This window comes from Acanthochromis polyacanthus, chromosome 8 (genome assembly GCF_021347895.1).
Source record: "Acanthochromis polyacanthus isolate Apoly-LR-REF ecotype Palm Island chromosome 8, KAUST_Apoly_ChrSc, whole genome shotgun sequence".
NCBI classification, from domain to species: Eukaryota; Metazoa; Chordata; class Actinopteri; family Pomacentridae; genus Acanthochromis; species Acanthochromis polyacanthus.
Window position 1 is genome coordinate 12379607 of NC_067120.1, and position 20615 is coordinate 12400221.

The 20615-nt window shown below is 40.0% G+C and overlaps 4 protein-coding genes and 4 non-coding genes across 10 annotated transcripts; 1 reads left to right on the plus strand and 7 right to left on the minus strand.

Annotated features, from left to right (window-relative positions):
* Window positions 1-7: 7 nt before the first annotated feature.
* Window positions 8-3952, minus strand: rpl4 (ribosomal protein L4). Its single transcript, XM_022190136.2, has 10 exons — window positions 3845-3952; window positions 2964-3135; window positions 2725-2831; window positions 2342-2480; window positions 1931-2055; window positions 1286-1415; window positions 823-979; window positions 540-623; window positions 235-355; window positions 8-147 (listed from the first exon to the last, which is right to left on the minus strand). Exons 1-10 carry the CDS (start codon window positions 3845-3847, stop codon window positions 61-63), a joined length of 1125 nt encoding a protein of 374 aa, XP_022045828.1. The 5' UTR covers window positions 3848-3952; the 3' UTR covers window positions 8-60.
* Window positions 430-496, minus strand: LOC127535292 (small nucleolar RNA SNORD18). The gene has a single exon (XR_007944140.1). It is a non-coding gene; the product is annotated as a small nucleolar RNA SNORD18 (small nucleolar RNA).
* Window positions 703-773, minus strand: LOC127535290 (small nucleolar RNA SNORD18). Its single transcript, XR_007944138.1, has one exon. It is a non-coding gene; the product is annotated as a small nucleolar RNA SNORD18 (small nucleolar RNA).
* LOC127535293 (small nucleolar RNA SNORD16) lies at window positions 2136-2235 on the minus strand. The gene has a single exon (XR_007944141.1). It is a non-coding gene; the product is annotated as a small nucleolar RNA SNORD16 (small nucleolar RNA).
* On the minus strand, window positions 2546-2644 carry LOC127535294 (small nucleolar RNA SNORD16). Its single transcript, XR_007944142.1, has one exon. It is a non-coding gene; the product is annotated as a small nucleolar RNA SNORD16 (small nucleolar RNA).
* A 136-nt stretch (window positions 3953-4088) lies between the features above and the next one.
* zwilch (zwilch kinetochore protein) lies at window positions 4089-10330 on the plus strand. Its single transcript, XM_022190109.2, has 18 exons — window positions 4089-4510; window positions 4700-4742; window positions 4831-4923; window positions 5180-5316; window positions 5442-5632; window positions 5745-5824; window positions 5899-6054; window positions 6213-6284; window positions 6367-6460; window positions 6553-6605; window positions 6712-6814; window positions 6914-6993; window positions 7083-7239; window positions 7396-7424; window positions 7509-7645; window positions 7759-7854; window positions 9616-9731; window positions 9825-10330. Exons 1-18 carry the CDS (start codon window positions 4461-4463, stop codon window positions 9911-9913), a joined length of 1776 nt encoding a protein of 591 aa, XP_022045801.1. The 5' UTR covers window positions 4089-4460; the 3' UTR covers window positions 9914-10330.
* Window positions 10331-10332: 2 nt separating this feature from the next.
* Window positions 10333-16583, minus strand: lctlb (lactase-like b). Of its 3 annotated transcripts, XM_022190096.2 has the most exons (15): window positions 16213-16583; window positions 15332-15518; window positions 15053-15213; window positions 14853-14940; window positions 14648-14757; window positions 14436-14564; window positions 14232-14327; window positions 14083-14137; window positions 13821-13982; window positions 13470-13750; window positions 13220-13346; window positions 12918-13117; window positions 11997-12060; window positions 11063-11107; window positions 10333-10887 (listed from the first exon to the last, which is right to left on the minus strand). In XM_022190096.2, exons 2-15 carry the CDS (start codon window positions 15456-15458, stop codon window positions 10772-10774), a joined length of 1761 nt encoding a protein of 586 aa, XP_022045788.1. In that variant the 5' UTR covers window positions 15459-15518; window positions 16213-16583; the 3' UTR covers window positions 10333-10771. The 3 variants fall into 3 exon arrangements, with proteins under 3 accessions (XP_022045788.1, XP_051807599.1, XP_051807600.1); XM_051951639.1 differs by lacking the exon at window positions 11063-11107; XM_051951640.1 differs by lacking the exons at window positions 10333-10887; window positions 11063-11107 and adding an exon at window positions 11593-11719.
* A 104-nt stretch (window positions 16584-16687) lies between these two features.
* snapc5 (small nuclear RNA activating complex, polypeptide 5) lies at window positions 16688-19935 on the minus strand. Its single transcript, XM_022190084.2, has 4 exons — window positions 19764-19935; window positions 18564-18685; window positions 18406-18486; window positions 16688-17356 (listed from the first exon to the last, which is right to left on the minus strand). The coding sequence occupies exons 2-4, from the start codon at window positions 18651-18653 to the stop codon at window positions 17156-17158; spliced, it is 372 nt and encodes a 123-aa protein (XP_022045776.1). The 5' UTR covers window positions 18654-18685; window positions 19764-19935; the 3' UTR covers window positions 16688-17155.
* Between the last annotated feature and the right edge of the window lie 680 nt (window positions 19936-20615).

Below are 20615 nucleotides of genomic sequence, written 5' to 3' on the forward strand. Positions count from 1 at the left end.
TCGTGCATTTCAAACAACTGATTTTTATTTATCTCTGAACTCCAGTCTGTATGTATGGATTTATGCCTGGGGTTTTGCAGGTGCTGCCTTCTTAGGAGCTCCCTTCTTGCCAGGCCTCTTCTTGGGTTTCAGCATCTTGGCCTTGATCTATGAAGAAACCAAACAAGCTTAAAATCATCATCTGCAATTGAATCTATAATTTTTACTTCCAGCTTCAACCACTTAGTTTCTTACCGCAGGGTCATGCTTCAGGATGGCATGACGTCTTGCTGTCTTGGCGTAAGGGTTCAGTTTGAGCATGATCTTCAGGTTCTTCAGAGGATTCTTCTTCAGGACTCTGCGGTTGATCTTCTTGCTGTAATGACAATATAAACCCAGTATTAACAGGATGTCTGCTCAACTGCACCTTCAGTTGCAATTTTTTTTGTATAACTCAGGACTTCCAAATAATCAGGGTTCAGAAACACGGACCTGAAGTGGAACATCATCATAGTTGATGAGGTGAAACTAGTTCAAGAGCTAAAATGAATTATGCTTACTTAGGTGCACGGAGTGCTCTCTGGATCTCCTCACTCTTCAGAATTCTGCTCAGGTCTGTGTTGGTCATCTTGTGCATTGGCAGGCTGAAACAGGAAGCATCAACAATTCAAGTCCCAAACAAATAGAATGAAAATTGACAACTTCACAATTTTCGTGTTGCTCAAACTCAGAACTTCGGTAAATATCACATAGTTCAAAAACACGGACCATGAAGTGGAAGCTCATCACTGTGATATACTCAGATGTACACTGTGCTACAGAGCGTGCTTCTTAAATACTCACTTGTAGTCGACCTTCAGGGAGGCAGGTTTGCGCCAAGTGCCGTACAGCTCATCCAGCTTGCGGAAAGCACTCTCTGTCCAGATGCAAAACCGTCCAACGTGACCACCAGGAGCGAGCCTCAGGAGGTTAAGTTTGTTCACGTTCTGCAGAGTGATGCCTGCATAATACAACAGCCGTTAAATATTTGCAAGCTGAAAAGTACATCCTTTAAAAGTTTAAATAACTAAGTTCTTTCAAATGTACTTATTCAAAACTGAACCAAACCATTCAAAACACGGAAACATTCATGACAAACTTTGACACCCCCATAAATACAGAACAAAGCAATGACTAGGTTCTAAAGGATAGTACCGTTTTAGACAATGTTGAATAGTAAATATAAAGCACTTCAAGATAATGTTCAGACATTCTTGTCACTCATAATAAATTCTACAAATTTTTCCAAAATGAACAGGTAATTTACCTGGAATATTTCTGAAGGCTTTGGTTAAACCGGCATCTTGTCCATAGATAATGCATGGCCCTCTGCGCTGGATCCGCCTGCGATTCCTCATCTTACCCTTACCAGCACGCATGCGCTGAGAGGCGTATACCTGAGAACAGAAGATGTATATTCATCTATATTAATATGCTAAATTTTAAAAATTAACCAAGAAATGAGTCACATGCTACATGCAAGCTGTGATCACAGGCAAATGAAGCATTCCCAATACCAATGAAAGTAGCATGCTCAGTTTGAACTTCAAATGCTACACTCTGAACAACTTAAATCAGGTAAGAGATTTTATTTATGCCTTGCTCAGCAATTGATGCATCTATCTTAAGATTGTTCTGATCTCAGGTGAGTGAAAAAAGCTCTACAGACTTCCTCAAAACTGAATAGACTATGTACAGGAGCTACAGTTCCTATACTCTCCATCCAATAAACACCTTAAGTCAATGCTTTAACAGCATGATGTTTCTGTGGTCTGAGGATGGAGGGTATTGTAAGCTCTAAGGTCAGTGAGGGAATCTGATATTGATGTTTTTAATCACACTGATTTGCCTTTCAATCCACAAACACCCAAAAATGCAGTTTTCAATGAAATCCATTGTTCATTTCATTTACCTTCTTGATGTCATTCCAGGCCTTAAGTTTCTTCAGCAGGAGCACTGCCTCCTTGGTCTTCTTGTAGCCCTCAACTTTGTCTTCAACCACCAGTGGGACCTCTGGGATTTCCTCAATGCGGTGTCCTAATTAACAAGACCATTATGTCAACCAAAGATATACCAACAAACTTGTTGCAACTGTCAAACTTAGTGTTGCTTAGCCTTGCTCAGAATTTAACACACATCAAGACTCTGTGCCAGCTTAGAGACAGCAGGCAACTGTCACTGTTCACAGGATCAGACGCAAATTACACCATCACGGCAAGTCTGAGATTTTAACATGGTAGTTATTAACAATCTTGCAGTATAAAAGCACACTTATCAATGTCTTTATACCCACATTTGTCCTACAGTTTTTTTTAGAGCTTACCTTTGGACATCACAAGAGCAGGAATGGCAGAAGCAGCCAGGGCAGAGCAGATGGCATAACGCTTCTGGGGGGTGTTGATCCTGCGGTGCCAGCGGCGCCAGGTTTTAGTGGGGGCAAACATGCGACCACCACGACACATCTACACCATAGTCAAGGAGGTTTCCCACTGAATGAAGTGACACAGGTACTGAAGTGCTTCATACCCGCTCAGATTCAATGGTCATCAGCCATCCGTGCCAGCATATGACAGCAGGCATTCTGTCACTGGTCACAGAGTCAGACGCAAATTACACCATCACAGCAAGTCTATACATTTAGGTTTAACTTGGCATACAGAGAATAGAAGGTAAACTATAACACTTAAATTTAGATCAAAAGGATACGTTTCCAAAAGCACCCTGGCCAGAGCGGTGAGTACCACCACCTCTCACACGAGGGATACGGGCCACAGCTCTTCCAGTACCCCAGGACTCTGCACTGGTCTGGTGGCCTAAAATATGCACACACAATTACACAATGTAGTTACAGTACATATTAATTGAATTGTGTACACATGAAGGCAATCACGATCACAAAGAAAACTTGTTCTACATTCCAGCTGATGACTGAAATGGACCCTCACCTGCCAGTTCACTGACTGCATATGGCTGACGGCTGTTCTTGCGCATGTTGGTGTGCACAAAATTAACAACATCAGGCCGAATTGGTGCCTTGAACACGGCAGGCATCACAACATTTTTGCCTGAGGATTCTCCTTTCTCGGAATACACCGAGATGAGGGGTCGGGCACAGGCCTAAGAAGACAAAAATGAACATTAACCGTCAGTGAAGCGCATAATAATATATTTGAGATGATAATACATGCAATGCAAGAGGCTGTATACCCCGGGGAAGAATGTGGGGTCTTTAGATAAGTGACTGGATCTCAAGTCTTTACAACTTCTTGCATGTGATGGCAGATAAACCGCTAACTTTAAAGACGCTATGATGCAATTCAGTGAAACTACTTTGAATTAAGTCAATTTCAAAATCAACTCACACGATTAAAGTAACAGTTAATTAGGCCATCGTGAAATCTGAGGCATTTAGCCTTAGCTTAGCTCGTTCCTGCTAATATGACTTAACAGCCGGTCTTTGCATTACCTTGAACACTCATTGTTAACGACGACAGTTCTTTTACCATTACCAGACTCAAATTTCTGTATTTGAGTCTATTCTGAGCACAATGTAGCCGCCACTAAACCAAACGACTCCTTCTAAATTCTCTACCAGTGAAGCGACAGCTACACGTGTAACTGGATTGAGCTACTCAGGCTGCTCGCCCAAAATGGCTCCTCGTGTTAGCTTCGCTAGCTGAGAGCATTTCAACTGACTGCTCTATGAAATCTCAATTTGCGCTTTCCAGAGACAGAAAAGATACATTTATTTGGTAAGAACGTTCATTGATACAACAATGCGTGTATTGTACAATAAGTTAAGCATGATATGAGTGCAATTTCTCACCATTTTCGGTAATTATTTTTCGGCTCGCCGGGAACCACGCTCCTCACGGTATGGCGGCCACAGTAAAAAGGAAGTTGGTAAGTCACCCCTGATAGTTTATGCCTCCGCCTCAGTTCTGCCACTTCCGTTAGCGACATTATTTTGACAATTTCTTCGTTTAACCTAATAGAAACGCACACGATAAAGCGTGAATGGATGATACAAAATAGTTTAATGGGCTTAATACAACTGTCATGGGTAAACAAATTCACTTTAAAATCGGTTGCTTCCGGAGGTACTATTTCTTTACTCCAAGTTGGCGCAGGCTCACAACCGAACTACTTTTTTTCCTGAACATTTAAAAAATAAAATAATTTTCGTTTTTTTAATATTTATTGGCCATGTGTGAGATATTAGCTATACACTTTATAACGGTGATTATTAATTTATTTTGTGCAATTTTATAGAAATGTGTGATGACCTATGAACTCATGTCGTCACCGTCTAAGTGAGCGCGCGACTGTCAAAAATATCAACAGTAGCTTGGAGTTTGTTCAGTCTGTTAAACTTTGTTCACTTCGTTTGTATATTTTACGTACTTTGCTCTTTAAAAGGAGATCTGTAGCGTAGTTTGACGATGGGCTCAAAGGTGATATGTCGTGCGAAGGACTTTTTCAACATTCTTCGGTGAGTTTTTGGATGCAAAGCGTCTCTATCGTTCGCTCTTTTAGCTAACGTGTTAATGCTAGAAAGTCATTACGGCAATCATTATATCATTTATTAGCCTTTACCTGGTGTTCAGTTTCTTATTGCTTCGGTCACCACTAACTGCTTATCTTCCTGAGGTACAGTTGATTTATGTTGTGTCGTTTCCAGATGTCTTCAAGATGAGAAAGGCAGTGATCCACATACATATGAGGTAGTTTTCCTTTTTCCGATAAAAATGTGTCACATTCAGTGTATCTGTCTGTGTTGTTGTAATGATGGGGATGTTTTCTGGATTTCAGGAGGACATCCAAATTTTAAAAACTAATGGACGTAAAATTCCTGCTGTCAGTATGCACTGTGGCGACCAGACAATCTTTGTCTGTGAAAAAATTGTGAGTCATGTTAAATCCTGTCTGTGACTTATTAAACAGAACGAGAAAGTCTGCACAAAAACATGCTAATAGTTTCCTTGTGAATGTTTCTTTTGGACACATCAGCTGCTTCGGATTTTTTGATATAGTAATGTTGACATGTGATGTTGCACATTCAGGATTAACAGGAATCAGAATACTCTAGCTGTGATTTTTAGTTGACTGACTTTAACCCCTATCAAGTGCTGACCACTGGCTCATGTTTTTATTTCTCTAGATTCCCAAAATATGTGAGTCAGATGATGAACCAATAACTGAGACATCAAACTGTGATGGTGGTGGTGATGCTAATGATAGTGCCAGTGTGCTCCAGACAGAATTAGGACCACAGCCACTCACAATCATGAAAGCAAGGTGACCAATGCAACGACAGTTAACATTTCATCCAAATGAAGCATATGCTAATACATTTATACAATGTATGTATTTAATCCACCATAGCTGACAATCAAATGGTTGTTTTTTTTCTTTTTGTACAGGCAGTTGCTGTCTTTTTATACATTATCTCAGAATGCTAATGTGTCAGCTCTGGACAACAACCCAGCCTTACACCCTCTGTGGGTGCGATGTGACATGTCTGATGCTGCTGGAACAACCTGGTTAGGAGCTGAAACAGTCTGCGTGGGCAGTAAAGTAACTGGTGTTAAACTGTACTCCGTTACCTGCAAAGGTATAACTTGGACACTTCATTGCTGAAATTTAATCAGCACACTGAGTATTTGTTTGTTAATCTATTTTGTGCAATTTTACCATTTGTGTTTTCCTGATCTTAATGTTGTTAGGTTCGACTGTAGACAAAAAGTCTCTCATAACCCTAGAGGAACTGAAGCAAGAGCATAAGAAAAGGCATCACCAATCCTCGGTAAGTGAGAATGCACCCTCTTGCAAATCAGTATGAATGTATTTTTGTTCACTTCTATCTGCTCCTGCTTCCAGATGGGGGTTAAAGGCAGTGCCAGATTCAACTTGTTTGGCTCCACTGTTGTTGAGAACACGGCAATTGAATCACGCAGTAGTGTGACAGTGGATTTCAAATGGAGCCATGTGGAGAGTATCTTTGAGGTCCCACCCCTTTCCTCTGCAGCAACACTAGTAAGCAGGAATCATTCAGCAGCATTTTATTTATGCTTTTCAAAAAATTTCAAGTCTAAAATACAAATTAAAGTCGTGCATTTACATACAGCTGATCAGTCAGAGAATAGAGGTTGTACAATATTGCACAAACCTTGTTTGTCTTTCTTCCCATGCAGAATATCAAAGTTGCCAGTGGAGAGATGAGAAGTCCAATGTTTGAGATGTACAGGGAGCTGGAATTTCTTCAGGTTTGTATCCTCACTGTATTCTAAGATGACTGTAACTATCAATACTCGGATAAATAAAAATATCAGATTCCTGCTATTCCAGACTCTTGCTGATGGTTTGAGAACTGGTGAGACTGAATGGATGGAACCTTTGGAAAACACGTCTGCTGTAAATCTGACTAAGGCCTACCTAGAAGGTATCTGCATTGTTGAATCAGGTACACTTTAATTATGAGTTAGTACTGTGAAGTGTTAAGATTATTTTATGTTTTTTTGGTCCTTCTTTCAGAGCTCCAGAACACTGCAAAAACACTCCAGGATCAGGCTACAAAAACAGCTGAGGTATGATTGTGAGAACAGCAACAGCCTTTTCACAAATGTATTAATTTCAGAATACGTCTGGAAGATTTTTTGGGTGCTTTTCGTTTCTCTCCATTTCTTATTAAAGCACACAAAGCTGAAGTCTGAGACAGATGCTCCCATTTTCAACTCTTTCCTGGAACGAGGTGATTTGGATTTTGTGGAGCAGCTGTGGGTTCGAATGAGAAAAAGTGAGCACGTTTTTCTATTAAGGAAGCTGTGATTTTTTTGAATTTCTATTACAAACAGACTGTGGCAACCATTTTTCTCGGATTCCTTTTCCATTACAGGCGTGACTTCTTATCAGGACATTGGAGACTGTCTGAAGTTGGTCATTGAAGCTCTAAGATACGGTGACATCAAACCATGGGTATGGAATGTTGCAGCCTCTGAAATCTGTGCATTGCCAACAAAATATTGGACATTATTGACTTTGAGCTGTTTGTTTGTTTCCGCCAGATTCACAGAGACAGCAGCAGCTCCCTCAGCAAACTCATTCTGCAATCCTACCACCAGCAGATCGATCACGTGTCTCTTACAGGTGTCACCCCTGTCAACATGCTGCTAGAGATGGGTCTGGACAAGATGAGGAAAGATTATATCAACTACCTCATTGGTAACTTTTTAGTTATTCCTCTATATCTCTGCGTAGAACTCTGTCACTCACACATGGTTATGGTTGTGTTGTAGTGTTATACTTGATATCACATCAATCAAGACACAACTTAACATTTATTAGACAGTTTGCAATCTTTTTTTGTTTGTTTCTCAGGTGAAGAATTGACAACTCTAAACCACTTGGTAAGGTTGACACTATTTTAATGCCAGATATTTTCTAACATCTGTTAACAAAGTAGTAAGTGAGAGTAATTTTCTCCTCCACAGTGTTATTTCCTGAGCACTGAGGTTGATCTGCAGGAGCAAGTGGTCCGACTCAGAAAACTGCACCATCTGCTGGAAATAATCTTGACCTGCCGAACATTCTTGGCTTTGCCCTACGACAAGCTCTTCCTTCTCACACAGTAAATCTAAGACTTTATTCATTGATGTAAAAATGTGCAAAATGTTCTTGTCTTGAGCTGACATCAGAGTAGAAAATGTAACCTTTTTTATCATATCTGTTCCTTTCTCATAGATCGTGTTTGCAGCACTACAAAACATCACCATACGATGAGGAGCACGAATTTAAACTCCAAATCAAACCTGCCCTGATCAGCAATTTCTACCAGAAGTAAGGAATTCATGCTTTACTTTGTGTGCTAATTGGTTTATTAACAAAGCTGTAACTGAAACATTTGTCCTTCTATTCACCTTTTAATGCACATTTGTAAATTGTTTAACCTGCAAAAGTATTGGAAAGGTGAAGCAGAATTTGGACTTTTGTGATTAGGTGTCACTTCTTCACACTTATACTGGATTTTACATTAGTTGTCAAATCCACCGTTATTCAGAGAAATATGTATTTGTGTTTGACTGAAGCTAGAGAAACAAGTGCATAATTGTCGCCTCACATCAGGTAATCTGGCAGAATCTGTACTCAGCTGTGTTCATGAGGTTTGTGGTTCTTTCATGCACTTTTCTAATGGGGTCACAACTCTGGCTACTTCTGTTAGAGAAACACAGTATTTAGTGCTGCCCTCTTGTGATCAGATCATCTAACACAGCTGCAGTCAAAATTGTTTAGTCTTGCTGAGTATGCAAGGAGTTGGAAGCTGAATATTTTTCGTCTGAATACAGTTTGTACTGGCATCATAGTCAAACCAGTCATGAAAATGTGCAACAGAATCTGAGTTTGAAGCTTATTTTCTAATACGGCTGCATCATATTGCTGAAACCGTTTTCTACTTTTGTTGTTTTTCTTATCACTTACAAACATCCATGCATTCTCTATACACCATTTTATCCTCACTTGGGTCGCTGGAGCCTATCTCAGCTGAAGGCAGGGGACACCCTGGACAGGTCGCCAGTCTGTCACAGGGCTACATACACAGACGAACAATCACACTCACATTCACACCTGCAGGCAATTTAGAGTCACCAATTAACCTCAGCGTATTTTTGGACTGTGGGAGGAAGCCGGAGTGCCCGGAGAAAACCCACGCATGCACAGGGAGAACACGCAAACTCCATGCAGAAAGACCCCAGGCTCAGGCCGGGATTTGAACCAGGGATCTTCTTGCTGCAAGGCTAAAGCGCTAACCACTACTCCACTGTGCAGCCCCGACTTACAAACAGATTATTGGAAAATACTGTTTAACCTCTGGTAACTCAATAATGATGCTCATGCTTCAGCCATGTTGCAACATGTAAAACCAATGCAAGTGTTCAAGCTAGGTAGTGAACATGGCAAAAGGAAAGAAGCTCTCTCTAAAGCTCAGAGAAAAAATAATTATAGCACAAAAGGAAAGATTTTCAAAAAGACTTCCAAGACACTTGAAGTTGAAAGAGACATTGCTGCCAGTATCATATGCAAGTTTAAAACCCGTGATATGACAGCACACCTTGAGGTAGAAGAAAGAGCAATATCTCTGCCTGTATTACTGTCAGAAACCTGCAGGAGGACCTGATTAAAAAAAAGAAGAAGCAGGAACTAAAGCAGCAGTATGTACTATTTAAAAAAGACACTAAACAAGCAATGATTTCAGGACTGGAAACCTCACTGCACTTGAATTTTAACTAAAAAGAACATGAAAGTTTTCTTGAATATGTGAGGGAAAAAAAAATCAGAAGAGCCTGTAGAGTTCTGGGGTTCTGCTGATGCTCAAAGAGAGACATCAGAAGCCTGTGAGAAACCAAAGTGGAAGTCAAAGGATAGTTTTGCTCAACATTGACTTTAGGGGTTGAATATTTTTGCTTATGGGGTTTTTTGGAAACATGCATTCTGTTCATGTCACAAAGATATCTCTTTGATTCCAAATGTTTGCATTTGCTCTCGGTACTAAAATGGGCTGTTGTCTCATCTGTAATGCTTGTGTTTGTGTGTTTTCCACAGAGAGCATCCAGTCCTGTGGGGGGTCGAGGTGTCCAGTGGTAATGGTCCTCGTGAGGTCAGAACAGCCTTACAGCTCAGTGACAGACCACTGGTTGATCATGTCATCTTTGAAACAGGTGGGATTTATGTATAGCTTCAATTAAATGAGTAGTAATTACCCAGTGAAGCTCAGATAACGTTTTCCTCTTTAACTGTTTTTTTTTTTTTAGATTACCCAAATGAGACCATAAACGGGGACGGCGACGATCCAGCTTTCTTCTCCACCATGGTGTGCTGCAGCCTCGTCAACTTTGCATGAATTTACAAAGCAGCCAAAACAACAAAAGAGGTGTTTTTGTATTTTGCGCTCTCCTTAGCATTTAATCTGTTAAATACAAAAACTGATCAGATGGACTTAAAATGCATGACTTACCTTGACTCACCAGCCACTGTGTTAGGTACACCTGAGAAATCTAATATTTTCTAATGTTGAGCACGTCTCATGTATGTTATCAGGGTGGGCAAATTATTAGAAACACTTGTAGATGTATTTCAGTCACCACCAGTTACAATGACCCTGATGATAAGCCTTTTGAACGCAACAATGTAAAACGTTTGTAAAAGGGGAATTTATTGCATTGGATTTCACAGGTGTACCTAATAAAGTGGTCGGTCAGCATACCTTTAACATACTGTATTTTTGTTAAATGTTTCCAATAAAAGCTCTTTGTATATATCTTTGGGTTATCACATCTTTATTATCACGTTTGTTGCTCACGATAGCAGCTGAAAGAGATTTTGAAGAGTTTTTCCATCAAACGGCTTTATCCAAATGAAAACACAAAGTACAGTAGATCATATGGGCTGTTTGCAATGGCAGTATATCACAGCAATATTTTAATAAGGAAACCTAACATATTGCAGGAGCATCCACACTGCTTTAGTGTCTGTTACTAAATTCATTATTACAGGCTAAACCAATGGTTTTACTTTCAACATGGTATTCACATCAAATTAATGAAGCCAGTAAATCTCTTTAAACTCAGTCCAAATAATGTGTTTATGCTCACACATAATCCATTAAAGAAATGATGCACTTAATGTTATGAGTGTGTGTCTGCGTACTGATTGTGTGTGCTCGTGTGTTGATGCTTGTGAAGGTAAACGTGCACACTTTCTAGTTCCGCCTCCGCAGCAGGAACATGAGGAAGATGGCACTGAGCAAAATGGAGAGCGTGCACACAGTGGGAACAACGATCTCAGTTACCATCTCCATGTGGCTGGTCAGGGGGTCTGCGAAGCACACACACACACACACACACTCATTAAAACACACTCGCATAATCACATATTCAAGCACTGCTTATGAAGCGGGAATAATGCTTAAGCACAGCACTCAAAGGGTTACGATTTTTTTCCTAAATCAAATATTGTCTCTGATTTATAGTGAGCACAAGGGTTTCCTTACCATGTATAAGTCTTAGAATATTGGCAGCAGTACTCCGCTGTTCCTCTAATAAAAGAAGAAAAAGTACTTAGAGTTGACAGTTTAACCCTTTGAGAACTGCATGCAACTACAGCGGAGCATTTCAGAAAGCAGCATTTTCACTGTAGATAACTATCAAAATCCACTCATCTGAAAATGTATTCATCATTACGAACCGTCAACAGGCATGGCCGAGCCTTATGTTGAAGTTTTGATTTCTAAATTCGATTCAGTTATATAAGACATTCTCACTGGTACTGTGTGATCTGGTTGAGTTTATAATCCTGCTTTGTGAAACACCCTGAGGGCAAAAGTCCACTCATATGCTTTATGCTTATTGAGTTTCTGCTGAAGCTGCTGTGAATTCAAAAGGGCTGTTTCTTGCAAATTAGATTTGAGCACGCTGGTTAAAATGAAGATAAATGAGGAAACTGTTGCATACTGTAAACAAGGAGTACAAGCATTGATTGTGTTAATGTTGAACTGCAGAAGCCTAACTGTTAGTCAGATTCTAAACCACACAATCACAAAGCAACAAAAGATGAATAAATTACATTAACAGGAACCTCAACTCCTAAACTTCATCATGCACTGGCCAAACCTTTGGCAATTCTGCATGTTCCTTGGATTTTCTTCTAGCTGGAGGGGCAAACAAAGAAGATACCTCAGATATTCTGTACAAGATTTTTCTGACCAGGTTTTGTATTTTCCATCCTTCTTTTTACAACTACTAATTTGTTTATATGTGTTTTTGAAGTGCTTGATAAGCAGAAACACATATTATAGTCAAATTATAATTATTTTTGCATGAACTGTTTTGCCGTATTTGGATCAGAATCTTTATTTGTTTACCCCAACTAGCTGTCTGCCTCTTATCACTGAGAACCATGATGAGGGATGTTTTAGACAAACTGACCTGCAGCGAGAAGCTGGTTGCTGGAAGAGCAGGTCTCAACAGCCTTCCTCCTCCAGTTTTCAACCTGTGGAGGTTCACAAGAAAGATTGTCTTTATATATTTTATAGACACGGCACAGCCAACAGCTAAATGTTGTCATTTCAGAAAAAAAGAAATGTGCGTTCACTATCAGTCAAAAGTTTGGACACACCTTCTCAATTAATGTTTTTCTTTATTCTTTTGCTATTTAGATTGCAGATTCTCACTGACGGCATTAAAACTGAATGAACGCATGAATTATGTACTACACAAAAAACTGTAAAATAAGTCAAAACATGCTTTATATTTTAGATTCTTCTAGATAGCCACCCTTTGCTTTGATTAAGGCTTTGCACACTCTTTCCATTCTCTCCATGAGCTTCATCAGGTTGTCACCTGAAATGGTTTCACCTCACAGGTGTGCCTTGTCAAGGTTCATTTGTGGGATTTCTTGCCTTCTTAATGGGGTTGGGACCATCGGTTGTGTTGTGCAGAAGTCAGGTTGGCACAGTTGACAGCCCTGTTTGACAACTGTTAGAATCCATATTATGGCAAGAACCAATCAGCTAAGTAAAGACAAACGACAGTCCATCATTACTTTAAGAACTGAAGGTCTGTCAGGCTGGAAAATTGCAAGAACTTTAAATATATCCCCAAACACAGTCACAAAAACCATTAAGTGCTACGACAAAACTATCTCATATGAGGACTGCCCCAGGAAAGGAAGACCAAGAGTCTCCTCTGCTGCTGAAGATAAGTTCATCTGTAAGTAATCATGAAAATAAAGAAAAACCATTAAATGAGAAGGTGTGTCCAAACTTTTGACTGGTAGTGTATATGTGCAGTTTCAGTTAAAAACCCTTCAGAGAAGCAGCTCTTTGAGGTCACCGTCCAGGCTCTCACCTCTCTTTGGTTGGGGAATCCGTTGGAGCTGATAACGCGTTTGTAAAACTGAACAGATGCTTTGGGATAGCGAGGCTTGTTCTTGTTCCTGAAGTCCACATAGTACAGACCAAACCTCTCAGAGTACCCTTCATCCCACTCAAACTTGTCCAGCAGGGACCACGCTGTGTAGCCCTTCACATTGACTCCATCTTTGATAGCTGAGTGACACAGAAAACAGAGAGCTTCATAACTACAGACATGTGATAAGATTAGGTGAGAATAAATGTGCGCGTTCATTTTATTATTATGAGCTCATTCACCTTTGAGCATCTCATTAATGTAGTCTTTATAATATTGTATCCTCCAGTCATCACACAGCTCTGTGCACAGCATCTTCTCAGAGACTCCGTTCTCAGTCACATAAATCATTGGGTTTCCATACTGAGTCTAAATGGGGAACAAATCAATGTGATGTGCAATAAGTTGCAATTTAATTAGTGTGCTGAGATCATTTTCAATGCAGCACAAATGTCAACAAGTGTGCTCTGTGTTACTAGAACCGTGAGTCACCTTGACGAAATTGAGCAGCCGTCTGAACCCCCAGGGCACAGAGTAGAGCCACTCTGATCCAGGGTCAGGCCACCGCGGGTCAACCAGCTCGGCCAGGTCTCGATCACTGAAGTAGCTGCTGCTGCTGCTGCGGCCTGACGGGTTGTTCTTCTGGGTGATGTAGCGGGTGGTGAAGTGACCGACACCAAGGAAGTCGCAGGTTCCTTTTATGTAGCTCTTCTCCTGGGGGGAAAATGTGGGCAGTCGAGATGTCCCGAGGCCCTGCTGGACACTCTTCCTTCCTGCACACAGTCACATATAGTGCTCAGTCAACACCCCGATGAATGATACATAGATTACATTTTAACTTACCAATGAAGTCTTTCATCACTTGAGGGTAATCTCCATGAAAGATAGGTGTGGCAAACCAGCCCAGGTAGAACTGGACGTATCTCTCAGCGGCTTCTATGTCTTTCTGGTTGCTGATATCCACCGGCTCTCCCCAGTCGCCCGACAGAGAGATGCCAACCAGACCTGCAGATGTGAACAGCAGCTGTTAACACTCGGGCAGGAAATATTAAGAAGTCAACACTGAGTCACTGTACATTCATTTCCAAACTTTTATCTTGCTTACCTTTTTGCTTGGCCCTCCACTGTGTATCATAAGTGTGCCAAACTTTGGCATGCGCCTGTAAAAAGGACGCTATTAACATTTGGTTCAAAGTGTTCACGAATTGCTATGTGGCTTTGATACTTAAATTAAATACAACTGTAATGTGGTACCTTGATTATGTGATGTGCAGCTCTGTATGCACCTGTTCCCCTCAGCTTCAGTCCAGGAGCATGTTCACCCGTTTCATAGCCTTCCACTGCCACAGACTGCCATTGTATATAAATGCAAAAATACTAATTTAACTACAAGTACATACTGTGCATATTTAGTGTAATAGTTTCTTGTAAAAAGCTATCTATCTACTGAGAATATACCCATGGGTTGTTGAAAGTGATCCAGTACTTCACTCGGTTGCCAAATCTTTCAAAGCACAGGTTGGCAAATTCATTGAAATGATTCACCATGCTTATATTCTGCCATCCGCCGTATTTCTCTTGTAAGACCTTGAAAAACAAATAATTCAGTTCATTATTTGGCAATTTATTAAGGGTACCATTACGTAATGGTCACTATTCCGCATACTAACCTGTGGAAGATCCCAGTGGTACAGAGTAACAATGGGGGTGATTTTGTTCTCCAGAAGGTGGTCGATCAGTTGATCATAGTGCTGGATTCCCTTTTCGTTTATATGGTCGGCTGCAAATGGTGTTACAGTGTGGATAACTATTAACAAATGAAATCAATTCTGTCAGCTCAGTTCCAAAAGTATTGAATCAACAGCAGTTACTCACACTTTATGCCAGTAGGAAGGAGTCTGGGCCAGGAGATGGAAAAACGATAGTGGTTAAGCTTCAGCTCCTTCATCAGAGAAACATCATCCTGTACAAAACACACACAGTAGATTGAAATATTTAGACTTTTTGTGCCCTCACCCAACCCCAAATTCTGCTTTCCTCACACTTCTAAGCCACACTACACCTGATCACCCCACCTTGACTTTGTAGTAGCCCTCACAGGAGGAATCCCCAGTTTCATTTTGTTGGATTTTGCCTTTCTTATGGCTGAATACATCCCAGATGCTTAGTCCTTTTCCATCTTTGTCCCAGGCTCCTTCTGTTTGATAGGCTGAACTTCCGGCACCCCACGAAAATCCTAAAAAGAAGCAACTTTGAGTTACATCCCCAGCATTTAGGAAGATTAATGGAACCAGTTAAATGATTCACTGGATTAAAATGTTTTTTATTCATCCCAAAGAGCAAATTGTGTGTACCAGCTGGAAAAGTGCCATAATAGAAGGAGCCGTGGTCGTTCTTTGTCCAGTCGAAGTCCTCAGCCGCAGACAGACACAGCACCAACATAAGCACATGGCACACACTGAATGCACAGCGGGGCAGCATGGTACTCCTGATCCTGCAGCACAGTCGCTGTCTTGTTCTGCTCCAGTCCCTCACTGATGTCTGAACACAGATGAGAACCATTCAGCATAAACTGGAGCAAACATGCTGCTGTATCCAAAATGAGACACACACATGCTTGCAAATGTGTCTTTTGAAAAATGTCTAAGTTGGTAACAGAAGAAAACTTTAATATGATCACAATAATTTGCCATCAAGCAGTCTGGAAGCATCCAATGTGATGAACTCTGGGGGGTCCCCGAGTCCCTAACGCAAAGCCAAATGCCGCTTTTCAAACTCAATGGAGTGTAAGCTCATCGTGCTGAGGCAGACAGATCCCATACAAACTATGGTTTCACCTCTGTAAGCAAAGCTAATGTTAGAGAGGTTGATATATTTACAGCGCACAATCACATGACAATGGATCGTTTTCCACACACATTAACAAATGTGAACATAAGAAGCTCATCGTTTCACAGTTGCAAGGAAATTAGCATTATTTGCTGTATTTGTCCACACTTACCTAAGAAAACTAACAACTGAACAAGAAATAAGGGACCGCCGTGTTAAATTTTCATCTTATTGTTTAATAAATTGACAGTGTGCAACATTAGTACTGTTGCATAACGGAAAACAAAAGATGCTGCACTGTAACTGAAAATTTCAAATATGTCAAAAACATTAACATATATCCTAACAATGTGCCTGCACATACTAATTTGAGTAATTTCTGTCAAACCATTAAGGGTCCATTTACCTGTGAACCTTATGAAGAATGCATTTGCAGCACGTCTGTGCGCTGAGCCCAGGTCTGAAGGTGAATATGAGCTCTCCTGGAACCGCAGACCTCGTAGAAAGCCGTATATATCTATCGGTGCAATCTCTATTGTACATTCCCTGTTGTAGCACCACCCTTCTCCAGAGCTGTCCCTGCTGTCAGTGTGAAAGCTGGCCTTATTGTGAGGCTCATCGTATTGTTTTAACTGTTTAGAAAATGCTGAATGGTTTTCTAGTGGAAAGTGTTTGCACTGCATTACCCATTTTCATGGGTCAGATCAGGACACAAATTTAAAACAGGTATTGCCTTAATTTAGCATTTCAGAAAGAAACACAAAAATAATGTCCTCTCATTGCCCATATATAAACATGCATTGCATCTGAAAAGATTACTGTATGTTGGAAAGCATACTGGCATAAAACTAGAAGTGTATAATGCAAAAATCACTCGGGTGAAACTTCTGCAAAACATTTATTTTGTGCTTACAATTATTTCTCATGTAATGTATACACACTATTTCCTTATATGGCCCAGCCATACAGTTTCATCAACGCACACATCTCAACACCCGATTTTTGATTCTCACGTGAACTGCTGCTCTCTGTCGTGTCTCCAAAATGCACAATATGTCTAATAAAATATAAGAAGCACCTAACAGCACTGCGTTTACGTGAGGCATTTCTCACAAAAATTGACACGACTAACATGGTGTGAAATTCTGGTGATGTGCCTCAAATCAGGCAAAGGAGAGAGAGATACTGCTAGCACCACACATCATTACACTGTAACTGTTACTCGCTCCATCCAAATAAATTAAACTTCTTGACTGATAATACAAAACAGGTGAACACATACACAGCTGTCCGTTTACACGTGGTTCATGTTCTTCCCCAGTGGTGCGATTACTGACATCCTGTCAATCTCAGTAATCATCCTCCTCCTCATCCTCCTCAGCCATAAACTCAAGCTCATTTTCATCTCCTTCATCGTCCTCTTCGTCTTCCTCGTCGTCTTCCTCCTCCTCTTCTTCCTCCTCCTCCTCCTCCATGTCATAATCTACAGCAGCATTCAGTAGGAGTTTGGTACGATTGATCTCGCTCTCATCGTCAAGATTAATGTGAACCTGAAACAATAAAAACAAACAAGAAATGTTAAAAGGCACTAAGCGCAACGCTAAATGTGCGAGACAAGTTTAAAACCGAGGAGGCAAACTTTAGAAAATATTATGTAACGCAGTGAACATGATGCAAAACAAAGCTCAAGTGAGTCTCGAGCTGAAAACACGCAATCTCTTCATAACTTGGTGGTAGTACGTTTCAATGTTTTGCTTCTTTTTTCTACCTATCGCACCTATATGACACTTGTAGCAGTAACTTCTGACAGTACACATGTAAATGCTTCATAGGCATGTCTGGTCACTTCTTTAAAGTAATTAGTGGCAGTTTAGCCATTAGTATTAGCTAACACATACATGTTTCATGTTTGAAATACAGTAATAGGAGAAGTTTTTCAGACTCTGAGGAGTAAAAAAAAATGCTACAATTTTCTAGATGAGACAGTGTGTGTATATATATATATATATATATATATATATATATATATATATATATATAGAGAGAGAGAGAGAGAGAGAGAGAGAGAGAGAGATAGAAGAGAATTAATTACTTATGGAAGGATGTGAGCAAAAGAAGTTCGGTGTAGTGATCAATACATAAGTTCGACTTATTCACGTAATACAGTATCTGAATTGCTTAATGACGCAAAAATCTTTCATGTCTACAAGCTTAGATGTCTGGAAAAAAACAAGCAATGAAAACGAAAGCAGCCTAAAATGTGCTCTCAGGGCCATCGAAAAATTTGATCATACCCCATAAATTAAAAACAACTCCTTTAACTTAGCCAGTTGACTGTAGAGAAACATGATTACTTGGCTACATACTGTATATCTTTAGTCGTACTGTGTGTAAACTAAGACAATGCAATTAGATTTACTGCAACACAAAGAAATATGCTAACCAATTTCCTGTCTGAACCTCATTAGTCAGAGTAACCTGGTTTTTGTGTGCATGGAAATGCAGTCAGGGTGGTTATCTGGGTATAACCAATAATATTATTATTGAGACTATCTTAACATGACAGATGCATATTGTTCTCTGTGGCACAGCGATTTACCTCAGCTTCTGGGGATGAGCACTGAGAGGCACCTTCTTCTGTCTGAGCATTAATAATAGACTTCAAGGCCCCTTCTTCAAACTGAAAAACAAAATGGACACAATACATAAACCACACGTACAAATACAGACGCACTCGTCTTTTGAACTCGCATTTACCTTCAACCTGTTTAATTGGTCTTGTAGCATGACTTTGATTTTGAGCAGAGTCTCCTCTTCCTTCTTCAGCTCCTGCAAACGGCTGTGCATGTTTACTGCTGCAGTCAGACCATTCCTCAGCACTGAAACAGAGAAGTACATGGGTCAAAGAGTGAGATGCCTATTTTCTGTTTTAAAAAAAAACAAGGTGGATTACAAATGTGATGACCTAAATGGTCTGCCTATTGTTCTAGATCAAGTATCCTCATTAACTCACAACTTCTAAGTATTCAAGTCCAACATGTTTCACCTTGTTCTTGTTCCATTTATTAAGATTTATTTTTACAATATGACAATTCACCAGGCCGTTAGCAAGTGCTGTGCCAAAAAGTGCTTGTCTGCCAAACACTAATAGTGCTCTTCTTGATAAAGCTGTATCATTCAGCTTATAAATATCTCCAGCAGCTTTTATCTGTGTCAATCATAACATACAAATGCATATGACACTATGTCTGTGTTAACAATAAAAGAGTGTCTTTCTGAAACTTAAACATTTCGTGTAACCAAATAATTCTGACAAAAGAAATATTTATAGCTCATAGCACACTCAGGCATGAGAGTTACAATTATAAGCAATACTGAAGTATTGTATCAGATGTTTAGCCTGTATGTGTTTGGTATGTCTAACATTTTTATTTATATTTGGATAACATTATTAACATGATTTATAGATGGGTTTTCCATATAAAATAAATAAACGATCTCTTTTGTGATTATCCTTATATCAGTTTCATGCATTAATAACATTTTAGTCACAATGCAAGAGCTGCAATCATTTTTGGCAGGTGGAAAACAGCATTATATAAGTTGAAAATTTCCATTGAGGACTATTTCAACCTGTGAAACACAACTAGACTGGTTATAATGTAGGATACAGAGAAGGTAAAATAATGCAAGGGCATGTGAATAATTGTATCCGCGAATAGTAATCCGTTTTTGGCAGACGATCACTTTTTGACACACCTGATAAAACTAAATATTATGCTGTACATAACAGTAGTCCATTCCTCACATCCATTCACGAACTGACTAGTTTTTAACATCCCAGCAGTTCAAAACGTGCCATTTTAGCTTGTGTTGTTGTTGCTAGCTCGCTGCTACGGAAAACAAATAGCGGTAACTGCTTACATGCAGGACAACAACTCAGTTTGAGACGATTACCTTTGTTTATAAATTCTGCCTACAGCTCCATACCAACGTTGAAACTGAGGATATGCTGGAGAACGTGCCTCCCAAGGCTTAAATTTCAGGTAGTAACACAGTCGAGCTGTGATGCTACAGCTAAGGCTACTAGCTAAAGTTTGGTTCCTGTGGAGATGATGCCGTCATTACCGGACTTGATGTGCCTTCAGGTGGTGGCGGAGAACTCACCTTCATTCTCGGGTTGAACGATATGCGTTATTTTTTGTGATTTGTTTTTGGTAATTTGATAAATACTAGTGCCAGAGGTTTACACGATACAGTGACTTACTTGAAACCAGTGGCTCCGTAACAGTTTCAAATGACAAACTAATTCGTTATTCGAAGGTCCTTACGTTTCTAAAATTCCTTTAAACAAGTAATTATAAGGGAATGGCTTGAGGAAGTGCCGAATAAAGACGTTTATAATAGTTTTTGTTTTTCTGTCCATCTTAATAATTATTCAGAGTCCATTTTAAAAGAATAATCTGTTTCGGTTCCTTAAAAACTTTACTTGAAGGGCAGAAATACGACTTTATGGTCAGTACTAAAATGCAGCATTATGTCCGCGGACTGCTTTAAATGGCGACATCTTGCGGTAAGGTATCATTAATTGCTGGAGCTCTGCGTTTTGGTGCAGATGAGACTGGTGGTTCTTTGAACCAAATGAGGTTTCAGACGGTAAGAAAACCTAGCAGTGCAGTGTCATTGTAATGTCTCTCAAGCAGCTAAGGTAAATTCTGTAAACAAACTGCTTGAAATCAAGTCTGTCTGACTACATGGCTTGAGTTAACTAAACTAGCTCATTAACGTCTATCAACGCAACTGTTCCTT

Coding starts and splice junctions, on each gene's coding strand:
- rpl4 (XM_022190136.2), bottom strand. Junction 2,832..2,963: donor TGCAGTCAGTGAACTGGCAG/GTGAGGGTCCAT, acceptor TGCATATTTTAG/GCCACCAGACCAGTGCAGAG. Junction 624..822: donor TCCCTGAAGGTCGACTACAA/GTGAGTATTTAA, acceptor TTCCTGTTTCAG/CCTGCCAATGCACAAGATGA.
- zwilch (XM_022190109.2), top strand. CDS start 4,461: ATGGGCTCAAAGGTGATATGTCGTGCGAAGGACTTTTTCAACATTCTT. Junction 7,425..7,508: donor TGACAACTCTAAACCACTTG/GTAAGGTTGACA, acceptor TCTCCTCCACAG/TGTTATTTCCTGAGCACTGA. Junction 9,732..9,824: donor TCATGTCATCTTTGAAACAG/GTGGGATTTATG, acceptor TTTTTTTTTTAG/ATTACCCAAATGAGACCATA.
- lctlb (XM_022190096.2), bottom strand. CDS start 15,458: ATGCTGCCCCGCTGTGCATTCAGTGTGTGCCATGTGCTTATGTTGGTG. Junction 14,138..14,231: donor CTGCACATCACATAATCAAG/GTACCACATTAC, acceptor TCCTTTTTACAG/GCGCATGCCAAAGTTTGGCA. Junction 13,983..14,082: donor GTGGAGGGCCAAGCAAAAAG/GTAAGCAAGATA, acceptor TCACATCTGCAG/GTCTGGTTGGCATCTCTCTG.
- snapc5 (XM_022190084.2), bottom strand. CDS start 18,653: ATGCACAGCCGTTTGCAGGAGCTGAAGAAGGAAGAGGAGACTCTGCTC. Junction 18,487..18,563: donor ACCAATTAAACAGGTTGAAG/GTAAATGCGAGT, acceptor TTTGTTTTTCAG/TTTGAAGAAGGGGCCTTGAA. Junction 17,357..18,405: donor GCTCATCCCCAGAAGCTGAG/GTAAATCGCTGT, acceptor TTATTGTTTCAG/GTTCACATTAATCTTGACGA.